The sequence below is a fragment of the Salvia miltiorrhiza genome, chromosome 8 (assembly GCF_028751815.1).
Source record: "Salvia miltiorrhiza cultivar Shanhuang (shh) chromosome 8, IMPLAD_Smil_shh, whole genome shotgun sequence".
In the NCBI taxonomy this organism is placed as follows: Eukaryota; Viridiplantae; Streptophyta; class Magnoliopsida; order Lamiales; family Lamiaceae; genus Salvia; species Salvia miltiorrhiza.
Window position 1 is genome coordinate 13288666 of NC_080394.1, and position 11114 is coordinate 13299779.

The following is an 11114-nucleotide window of genomic DNA, read 5'->3' on the forward strand; positions in this document are numbered from 1 at the left end:
ACCAGGTCCAGCATTCTGCGTTCTCAATCTCTACAACAGCCCATACAATAAGGAACATTTGATCATCCTCGTCAATCCCAATAGCACACAATAACACACGTCACATACGAGTCTTTATATGATGCCCATCCAACCCAATGATTGGCCTGCAGCCACTGATGAAGCAATTCTTGAGTGAACTGAACCCAACATATATAGCCTTAAACACAGACTCTTCATCCAAAATTAATTCAAATATACCTTGTCTATCAACCATTTTCATCCCAACTATGTGTATCATAAGCTTAGCATAATGCTCGGCTATTGTCCCACTTAAGGTATCAAGTGTTATAGTTGTGGCCATATACAACCTATTCTTACCAACATCCACTTTAAACCTCTGAACAAAGTCACTTTTCAAATAAGCTACTATGAAGTTGTGCTTGATCATAAGATTATTGAGATATTGCTTTGCAATCCATTTAGAACTCACAAGCAAGTTTTTCACCGTTCTGATTCTTCTAAGTTTTTTATTATGAAAGTCTCATCACCCTTAACCTTACTGCCATAGCATTTCCAGAGGCATGGTGGAGTGAATTTGGCCCAACATCACTCTTTGCAAACCCTACTGAAATCATTTCCCGCCCCTCAGTTGTTGATTTGTTCCTAAGTGCCTTCTGACATTGGATATCACTCTCGAACTTCATCCCAAGCTTAAGCTCTACGGTTTTTTGGTCAAATTTGGATCATAGGTCACTTTCTTTTTCTAGCATCATCATCATCTACATCAGAATTGACCTCAACATTGAATCATCATAATCAGACTCACACACTGTATGCTTATTTCGTACAACCTCAACTACGACAAACTTCCCAATGTCATTAAAATAGGCCTTATCTATCCTAACAATTTTCCCATTGATCACATACTCTTCATCATCATATCCTAATTCATTATCACTAAAACTATCATCATTGTCTTGATCATCAAAGGGTACATAGTCCTCATCATCTTGTCATGGTTCATCGGAAAAATTATCTAAGGTAAATTCATTGTCAATTTGGTTGGTGTTAGGCTCAATTGGAATGAATTCAATGGTATGCTCACCCCTCTTTACCTTTTTTTTTTTCAGTTGTTTTATTCTATTTACCTTTACCCTTCGCACGGACATGCTTTAATTTATCATAAAATTAAGCTATGTCATCTTCTACTCTACATAAACAATCTTCCCCATATAGCTCATCTAGCTCAACTGCACTCAAGTCCTCTACTTTTACTGGAGCAGAATCCATTAATTTAATCCTAACTTAACATAAATATTTGCATCCCTACATTTCAAGTCCTCATACCTTAAACCCTTAATCACATACTCCAAATCAAAATACTCAAACATGTCTACATCACAATAATGCTTAGTAAATATACCACTCGTAATATATAAATCTCAACCCCAATATTCAATAAATTTTCCACCATGCGTAATCTACAATGCAAATGTGTCTCTGCAACAAAAAGTTTGGACAAAGCAATCAATTACTCGCTAATTCATACCGAGTAATGTTGATGTATTCTTTTCAACATGAATGTGATAAACCCAAGAAAGATTCGAATATTCTCAAATAAAAAGCTATAAAAAATCATACATTTCATTTTTGGAGAATAAAGAATAAAGAAGAGGGACCTATCTATTTTCCATTCTAATTAACATCATAAATTTGGACCACCACGAGCTTCAAATGATACGTTAGACAACAAAGCCCTACTTTCAATTAACAAATATGTATGCTATCCTCACACGTGACAACACAGTAGACCGATCATAAGAAAAAAACAACAAGAGTCTACAGCTTCCTTCTGTAATCATATCGTGGGAACGAAGCCTTGAGGAAGAAAACAAAACCTAACTTTCTGTTTTTTAAAGTACACAAAATGCAAGAAAAATGTCATCTCAGACGAAAAAAAATGTCATCCTAGCAAAATAAATTAATATGTAAACAATATTTTACACGTAACTATAGATAAGTTGCCAGAGAGCTCGTTAATGTCAAAAATTAGAAAAAGTATTAAGTTCATGTATTAGTGAATAGAAAAGAAAACCATGTTAAATTTTAGAAAGCGATAAAAATTTGTATATTTACGTGCGACTAACAGTAGAAAATTTATACTCCCTACGTCCACAAAAAATGTGCCACAATTTTCTTTTTCGTCCGTTTACAAAAAAATATGTCACATCCATTTTTAGTAGTAGGGTCCACACCATTCCACTCACATTTAAAGTGGGACCCTTACTCCACTACCAATTTCACTCATATTTTATTAAAACTCGTGCCTTAAGTAAAGTGACATATTTTTGGTGGACGAAGGGAGTAATTTATAGTATGTTTTTTTTTTTACTCAATTTATTTAAAAAGGCTATTCTATATTTTGAGGTTTTCAATCAACACCACCGTTTCCGAAACCCTGAAATTCAGAGTCGATTAAATGTGCTGCAAGCACTTTCAGGTGCTTCTCTCTCTCTCTCAAGGTGTGGGCAGGGCAGACGAGAAGCGTTGAAATTTCATTTTGTATAAATTTGAAAACTGAGGTAAAACTTTTTCAAGCATTCTTCTGGGGCCAGCGCTTTTTACAATTTCTTCCATTTCGAGAGTGCACTACATCTGTTCGAAGAAATGCTCGTTCAATTTTCTGCATAAATTTTATTTTCTATCTTCCATCATTGCCTACGAATATCTCGTTTATTGCAACAATGGAAAAGATATTATGCGTTTCTTTTGTTTAATCGGTATACAATTTTTGTCTCTGTTTCATCAGAATGTTGTCAAAGTCGAAGATTTTCAACTGTTCGTCGCTGCGGCAGGCTTCATTTTCCTTAAAGAATATTTATACAGGAGACTATGCTATTAATGTAAATGGAGTTAGGTCTGCATTGCTCAATAGGTTTTGCACTGTTGCTGAGCCACTGAAAGCCGATGCCTTACCAACAGCGGATGAGTCGCCTGAGCTTCCCGATTGGGTTAAATCTTCTGGTGAGGAGGCGGAGACGGAGCAGACACGTGCTAAGAGGTTGAAGAATGACGATTTTGTGCCTCCCTCGGTATCTTACTGGATCGAGAATCACAAGATTCATGCTCAAGATGTTGACATGAAAAGCGTAGTAAATGATATTGTAGAGACTGATATTGATAAGGTGAGTGAGATTCTGAAGAATCATCACTTTGAATCCCCCGATTCAGTTGTGAAAGCTTTGGAGGGTTGTGATGTGAATGTGTCCGAGAGTTTGGTTGAGCAAGTGTTGAGGAGGTTCAGCTGCGACTGGATTCCAGCATTTGGATTCTTTAAGTGGGCTGAAATGCACAAGGGGAGCACTCATTCAGCTCACCTATACAACTTGATGGTCGACAATTTGGGGAGGGCGAGGAAATTTGATGTTATGTGGGAACTGGTGGGAGAAATGAAGAGCGTGGAAGGGTATGTCACTTTGAACACGATCACTAAGATCGTGAGGCGTCTTGCAAGGGCGGGTAAGTATGATGATGCAGTGGAGGTGTTCGAGAAGATGGAGGTGTATGGAGTGGAGAAAGACATTACAGCAAGGACTATGGTGATGGATGCATTGGTGAAGCAAGGAAGCGTTGAGCATGCTGAACGACTCCACCTCGATTACATGGATCGAATACCTCCTAATTTGTCGACCTACAATGTGTTAGTCCACGGTTGGTGTAAAACTAGGCAGATGGAGAAAGCTAAAAAGATGATTGACGAGATGAAGGAGCTCGGGTTCTCCCTGAATGCAGTCACCTACACTAGTGTGATCGAGAGCTACTGTCGTGAGAGAGATTTTCGCAAAGTTGAGGCCACGCTGGAGGAAATGAAGGGGAACGGTGTGCAGCCTAGTGTGGTGACATACACTATCATAATGAACGCGCTGTCAAAGGCGAGAGAAACGGATAAGGCTCTGCAGATTTATGAGCAGATGAAGCAGAAGGAGTGCTCCCCCGATGCTGCCTTCTACAACGTGTTCATCCAGGCTCTAGGGCAAGCAGGCAGGCTGAAGGACTCGGATGCTGTCTTCGAGGACATGCTGAGGCAGGGAGTTTCCCCGAACACGGGTACCTACAACACGCTGATCCTGATGGCTGCCAACAGGTTGGAAGAGGAGAAGGCTCTGAAGATGCTGAGGAAAATGGAGGAGGAGGGGTGCAAGCCTGATAGGTACACATATGCGCCGTTGTTGAAGATGTGCTGCATATTGAACAGAATGAAGGTGCTGTCGTTTCTGCTGAGCCACATGTTCAAGAACGACGTGGGCATGGAGCTCGGGACCTACTCGATGTTGGTGAACCGGCTCTGCAGGAACGGGAGGCTCAATCGTGCTTTTACCATCTTCCAGGAGATGCTGCGCAAGGGCTTTGTTCCCATGGATTGTACGTATCAAATTCTTGTTCAAGGCCTCGAGAGGAAGGGAATGCTGCAGGAGAAGCAACAACTTCAAGAATTGATGTCTCAGCCATCCTAGGATACGATCATCTCATCATTTTCCATCTTTTCTTTGTTTTTGATGCCAGACATAACCATGCCTATTTCTTTCTTTTCTTTTTTGCGTTATATAGTTTGGGTAATCACACTGAACAAAATAGTTGGAGGTAAAATATCTTTACAAAAGCTTGCATCCAGATATACAATGCACCTCTCCAATTAGGGTGCATTAATTTCCAATGCAGATTTATCAATCTATAATTATAATTTATTAATTTCCAATGCAGAGTTCCGCCTCAAAAATAAATAAATAAATTCCAATGCAGAGTTTATTAGGATTTTATTAGTGCCTCATAATTAAAAAGTAAAATACAAGCCCGAGTACAGAAAAATGTGTTGTATATTGAAAAATACTGAAACATCTGTTGCATATTGTCTGTACAATGTTGCGAATGCAACTCCTTCCTACAAGATTACAAAAACAGCAAAAATTAATCACAACTAAGCTATCAACAAGGATTTAAATTAAATTTCTATCCCTCAAAAGGCAAACAGAAACCAAGAAATTTTTGTGATCCCAAAGAAATCATCAAGACAAACATTTCAAGCGGCTGAGGCGAGGTAACTTTCTATGGATTGACTTCTCCAATTCACTCTTCCCCAAGAACTCCTCGATCAACCTAGACGAATTTCAGCATAAGCAAACAAATATGAATTATATTTCAAATGCACCAAGAATATAAGCCGCCATGTGTACTTACATGCTGCAAATAGCCTTTTGTGACGCTGCCAGCTCCCGATCAGGAAAGCAGTCGTCCATATGAAAACTCAGCCAAACGTACAGATCCAGAACCTATAGTTACCAAAAGAAGAATAACTCAACGGAGACAACTAAATTTGGACGATGGGTCCACGAAGATACTAGTATTACAGACCTTATGAATTGATTCGAGCTCCTTCAGTTGTTTCTGCGACTTGGGAATCTTGAGTGTTCCGGGGGTAAATATTTCCTTAAGCCGCACGATATGATTTGTACAATAACTTGTTGCAAACTGCCATCAGATAAATAGGGTAGAATTATTAAAAAAAAATCGTTCCATTAATTAAACAAGGTGGGCAGGGCAGATCTCACCTGAGTGAGTCCCTGAGACGAGATGTCATCCTCCATGTCAACAGGACTGCAAATAAAAATGCAAGTTAGTTACCATGATCAACATATATCACTATCTACAAAGGGGTTTTCTATGTATTATTGTTTAAAAACTAAAAATACACAGATAATTCAATAGCAGGACAAAAATGTCACCTCGTAACAAAGAGATACTTATCATTCAAACTGAGAGGTAGCTCATCTATTACAGCAGCAACTTCCTGTTCATAGACAACGCATAATTAGCATCTACAATGATAAATATATAAGGAAGATGAACAAGCATATATGGGAGAGTGAAGTAGATATCTCTTGTGTGGGGAGCAGTGGAGGAAGCAAGCGTACCAACATCTGCTCGCAATTAGTGATAAAATAGTTATCCGACAACTTGGCATTCTCGACAAAATGCTCCTAGGAAAGAGAAAGAGCAGAGAGGTATCAGAAAATCCCTGAAGCAGACACGTGCACACACACACACACACAGAGGCGTACCAGTATCTGCTGTAGACCATAAGTTGGATGTAAACGTGAAAACATAAGTAAAAGATCAAAGCTAGGGAAAAGTCCAGCTTGCTGCATCACAGACATGTCCAACCAGAAATTGTCAAGGCAAAATTTCCGGCTAAAGTTGGTTTAAGCTGGTAGAGAGACACCCTAATTACCTCCAGAGTAGGAGAAGGGGAACTCAGTGATGAATGAAGTAAAGGTAGATCATCAGCCTTTAGACAAGTGACTTCACCGACAGGAAATTTAGATTTGTATCTTCCAGCTCTTCCTACAAGAAAATCCATGAATATATATATATATTATGTACAAAAAATTGTAATCAGAGATTCTTGACATGCCCGAGTTCCTTAACAGAGAGGTACCATATACAAGCACGAGAAGAAAAGAAGGAATATAAAAAATACACAAAAGCACATTCACCAATAGACAATGATCTACCTAGTGTTACATCCACACTACCAATTATGGTAATAATTGGTGTCAAATGCCAGAGAAACCAGTTTATGTATATTTCAATCAGCTGACAGGATACGTGAGAGGGCTGCAAAATGTTAATAAACCCACCCCTAACGGTAAAACATGTCATGGCTGCAATATGACTCCAAAAATTCTAGGAAATTACTACTGTTAGACAAAGACTCATCTAAGAATTTGCCAATCAACATTAATCTTAGTGAAATGCAAGTACAGGTGGCGACAGAATAGCTTACCAGCAATCTGTTTAATCTCAGAAATAGTAAGGTCCCGCATTTCTGTACCATCAAATTTTTTCAGTGTTGAAAAAATTATTCTGGATATGTTAAGATTGAGACCCATTCCAATGGCATCACTTGCCACAAGAACATGAAAATCATTGTTTTCGTCATTGAACATTGTTGCCTGCAATCTTAAAGAAATGATTAATTCAGCCATTTTCTGCCTCATCAAACAAAGAAATCAAAATGAAAATAGAAAGAAAAATAAGATTCTGCTGTAAGACCAATGGCATGTACTTTGAATTGAAAATGACATATATGACTGAATAGATGAAAGAAAAATATAAGATTAATCAAAACAGAAAAAAGTGAATCCTGTGGAAAAAAAGTGATCTGCAGACCCCTTAAACATTAAAAGCCTTCAGTAGAAGGATATATTTCAACCGCATCGCAAGGAGAAAATCAAAAGGACACATAAGTTGAGAAGACAAAAAAAAAAACTATCCAATTCACCAAACTATTTAAATAAACAAACTCCCTAGCAAGACAAATGATAGCGAAAAAGAACCTGTCTGCTTCGAGTCTCTGGAGGCAATGAACCATAAACAACAGAGCAGAGATGCTGCCTTTGATCTTCGATTAGTCTCTGCCAACATCAACAATGGTATGAGGGGGAACTCAAAAGCCAAACATGAACTAGTGACCACATTAAAATCTGTATAAGGATCAATTTGATTCAAATCAATGACATTGTAATTGTTTGAAAGCCTCTAAATTTATATTAGAAGACCTGTACACAAACAAAAATCAAGTGACTCCTCCGCTTTCGACCAAAACTAAGATGCACATCCAACTTGCAAGTATATAATTAGATTACAAATCATTGATTAGTTATGTGTCTGGCTTATTGTGCTTATGTGAAGTAATAATCTAAATTAGTGAGAGCATAAATTATTTGTAGTTTCTTCATTTGCAATTGCAAGCCATAAGTTTTTTAAGTCTTTTGTGCACATGGTTCTTGTATAATGGTGAATGTAGAAGGCTTCAGAAAGTTGCAGCTGTATTTTTTTATTTTTTATTTATCTTTTATAATAATAATAATTATTATTATTATTACTTTGATTTTGTTTTTTTTTTTTTTGGGGGGGGGGGGAGAGAGAGGGGGAGTGTTAGTGGGTAGGTATAAGGGAGAGGGTTGGACAATGAGTACATAAACCTATCTAAAACAAAATATACCGGAAGTTATCCATACCTTCATTTTGTATATCTCATAACGTGAGAATGTGACAATGCAATCACCTGTCTGTATCTTGGAAAAAGATCCAAGCGGAACATCCAAAGGGACGAGAGGTGAAAGTCTCTCATAATATTTAACCTGAATCAACAGGAAAAGGTGTACTGTTCAGATTCACTAACAAGACCACCACATGCCGCTTCTATAATTTGGAAATTGGCCCGTGATTGACATAAACACATGCACTTGGAAACAGTGCAGCTTTCAAGGATGAATTGAAAGAGTCATGGCTGACTTGAAGTTGAAAAAAGATAAAAAATCATTCTACAGATTTGAAAGCTGAAATGCCATACCTCGACAACATCATCGGTCACTTTAAGCATTTCCTTAACTAAAGGAACAGCTGCTGGATCCCCACACAAGTGTAGTTCATCAGCACATATTCCCAGTAAAGCTCTTGTAAATGAAAAACCCCTTGTTCTGCACCCCAACATCTGTGAGAAAGATGAGAGAGTAAACACAGAATATGTCGTGCACACGTACTCAGTGCTAAAGAACAGAATCCGTATAAAAAATAGAAGTTGCTGAAAGAACTCGGTAAAGGATGCCTAAACTGTCAAGAGCTCCAATTCAAATGCAAACATGGAGAACATAAGCAATCGAGTCCATAGCCAACCACAGTATCAAAGAAGAGAGAAATGAAGAAACCAATTCAAACTTTTCTTTTCAGAATAGTGCAATGTTGATTTGTTCTCTCCATCACCTTTGAATGTGAAACTAAGATGACTTGGTAGAAATTTCTTCTAATGGTGAAAAAGGTTGAAACAAAATGGATGAGATAACCAATGTAATAATACCAAGCTAAAAAGAGCTCAAAAGAAAATCTTTATGGAACATATAATATTCTGCCTACAAATCCTGAAATATTATGTTTTACTATCCATATTACGTATGAATACAAACTCTACTAAATAGAATATTATCAGCACATGATGACTTCTCGTTACTGGGTTTCTCTTAAAGGTAATATTCCCCACTAAATTTTCCTTTCCTATAATTAAGAATTATAGTTGGACATAGGAGAAAACATCATCCTGATCAGTTCTAAGGGGCAACATAAGCATTAAAAGAATAATCATACAGTCCAGCAATTCAAATACAGTTACTTTGGTAATGACGTTATTTGTTATCCAAGAACATTATGCTATCTTGGAATAAACAGACAATACATAATGCCTGATATTAGGCCATAGGCACACCTGAATTTCGTCTACAACCGCGCAGCTATAATCAGAATTAACATCTGACATTTCTACAGTAACAGCTTTATGTTTTGCTCCATCAATCTCCTCTCTCTCTTGCCCAGTAATGAGCTCACAAGGAACTTTGGCCTTGTTCAGACGCTGAGCTACCTCCCACGCCAAAAGTCTCAACGGCCCACAATAGATACCTGTGGCATGAATATTAAATCGAAGCCTAAATGCCACCTCCAGCGATTGAGCTAAAAAGGCAACAAAATGCATCTTAACAAGATGTATGTACCTGAAGGACTCGATTCCAACCGCTTCAGAGCATGATATGTTTTGCCACTATTTGTTGGACCAACATGCAATATTACATTCCGTTTCTTTCGTCGAGCAACAGGATACCATGTATGAGGACGCCTAAATTGTGAGTGCTAAATTAGTATTACCAAAGATGACAATGCAAATTGAGTTTATCAAAGTAACAAATTTTATCTTGATAATTTTCTCTTACGTGAGGTCTGTAAAATCAAACTTCGAACTCGTTCTATAGCTGCTGAGTTTCCGTATGCATTGATAGATGGCACACGAAGTTCTAAACTTCGACTCCCACCTAGAGTAATAGACATCTGTATTATCTGACCAGCAAGAGAGAAAACAATGAAGATAACCTAACAAACGAATTTACAGTAAAAATATTTAAAGCAACTGCATTAAGTTCTGAGTATCATTCTGCAATGCACTAAAAATGTCGATATGGAAATTGAATAATCAATTTTACGAAACTGTGAACTCTTGGGCGAAGTTTATCTAATATGAGCAGAGTATGCTCCAGCTTGACATAATAGATAATTCAATAAATACGCATATTTATCGTTTTCTTCTTCGTTTGTAGATACCCCTTCAAGTCTAAGTCCAAGAGCTGCTAGAAAGAGCTCACATATTCATTGTTATCAAGAAAACTTAGAAGTTTGTTATTTTTCGTTGCTGTTACTTGAAATTTTCTTCTCATCTCCACAAACGTTCAAACCAAACCAGAAAGAAAAAAAAAGAAAGAAAAAAAGAAGAGGAATCAAATCTTTTTATACTCCTCCTTCCTATTATATACAAACTCACAAGTTAGAAGCTATGATTATTCATTCATTCATCATTCTCATAATTTTCAACGAACACCACCAACTAGAACTAGGGGGCCCCAAAAAATAAAAAAATAAAAATAAAAAAAGTCAATTACCGGGAAGCAATGACGGAGAAATCCTCCTGCGGAAAAGCAAGGAGCTCATTTGAGTATTATCCTTAATTAAAGTGTAAATTTCGCAAGGTTCGGAGCCAAATCAAATGGAGGTTGTCATGATAGGGAAAAACTAAATATCGATATATTGGGAAAATTGGTGGCGCGAGATTTTAGTGGAGGCGAAGGAAGAATTTCGGCGTTAACCCGCCGACTCCGAAAATGTTTGGCTTCTCTGTTTAGCTTGAAATCTGTTTAATGGAAGAAGGAGAATTTTACAGTTAGGTCCTCAAGGATGAGAACAATATTAATTTAGCCCACACAGTTTTAAGTAAAGTAGAAGGTGGATCAAATTTTGACAATAGTTTTGGTGGGCAAATATTATCATCTCGTTTAGTTTTTTTTTTTTTTTTTTGAGGAAATCATCATCGTCGTAGTTATTAGTTAATAATGTTAATAAATTATTGTTTCAAAAAAATAATAAATTATTAAAGAAATTGTTTATTGAAACAAATTTGGAGATGGTGATTTTAGAACTTCATATTTTCGACTTTGTATTATAATTGTTAAAAGAAAATTTATTTACAAATCTAATTA

At 37.2% G+C, this 11114-nt stretch overlaps 2 protein-coding genes across 4 annotated transcripts; one reads left to right on the plus strand and one right to left on the minus strand.

Moving 5' to 3' along the window:
• Positions 1–2370: 2370 nt before the first annotated feature.
• On the plus strand, positions 2371–4642 carry LOC131001139 (pentatricopeptide repeat-containing protein At3g22670, mitochondrial-like). The gene is made up of 2 exons (XM_057927400.1): positions 2371–2564; positions 2792–4642. Exon 2 carries the CDS (start codon positions 2793–2795, stop codon positions 4494–4496), a length of 1704 nt encoding a protein of 567 aa, XP_057783383.1. The 5' UTR covers positions 2371–2564; position 2792; the 3' UTR covers positions 4497–4642.
• Positions 4643–4838: 196 nt separating this feature from the next.
• On the minus strand, positions 4839–10820 carry LOC131001141 (DExH-box ATP-dependent RNA helicase DExH16, mitochondrial-like). 3 transcript variants are annotated; one of them, XM_057927404.1, is made up of 17 exons: positions 10521–10746; positions 9801–9924; positions 9585–9706; positions 9302–9492; positions 8396–8536; positions 8061–8183; positions 7377–7454; positions 6824–6992; positions 6269–6381; positions 6099–6179; positions 5952–6017; positions 5763–5827; positions 5589–5634; positions 5392–5508; positions 5218–5309; positions 5057–5136; positions 4839–4921 (listed from the first exon to the last, which is right to left on the minus strand). In XM_057927404.1, coding segments are annotated over exons 1-17 (1659 nt in total). In that variant the 5' UTR covers positions 10570–10746; the 3' UTR covers positions 4839–4919. The 3 variants fall into 3 exon arrangements, with proteins under 3 accessions (XP_057783387.1, XP_057783385.1, XP_057783386.1); XM_057927402.1 differs by having other exon boundaries at positions 4839–5136; positions 10521–10820; XM_057927403.1 differs by having other exon boundaries at positions 4839–5136; positions 9801–9915; positions 10521–10744.
• Positions 10821–11114: the final 294 nt, after the last annotated feature.

Bases quoted from the DNA above. Each gene is read 5' to 3' on its own strand.
- LOC131001141 (XM_057927402.1), bottom strand. From the start codon at position 10,569: ATGAGCTCCTTGCTTTTCCGCAGGAGGATTTCTCCGTCATTGCTTCCC. The intron at 6,382-6,823 runs GTAAGCTATTCT...ATTTTCTTGTAG, and splicing joins TGAGATTAAACAGATTGCTG to GAAGAGCTGGAAGATACAAA. The intron at 5,635-5,762 runs GTGACATTTTTG...TTTTATTTGCAG, and splicing joins AAGTATCTCTTTGTTACGAG to TCCTGTTGACATGGAGGATG.
- LOC131001139 (XM_057927400.1), top strand. From the start codon at position 2,793: ATGTTGTCAAAGTCGAAGATTTTCAACTGTTCGTCGCTGCGGCAGGCT.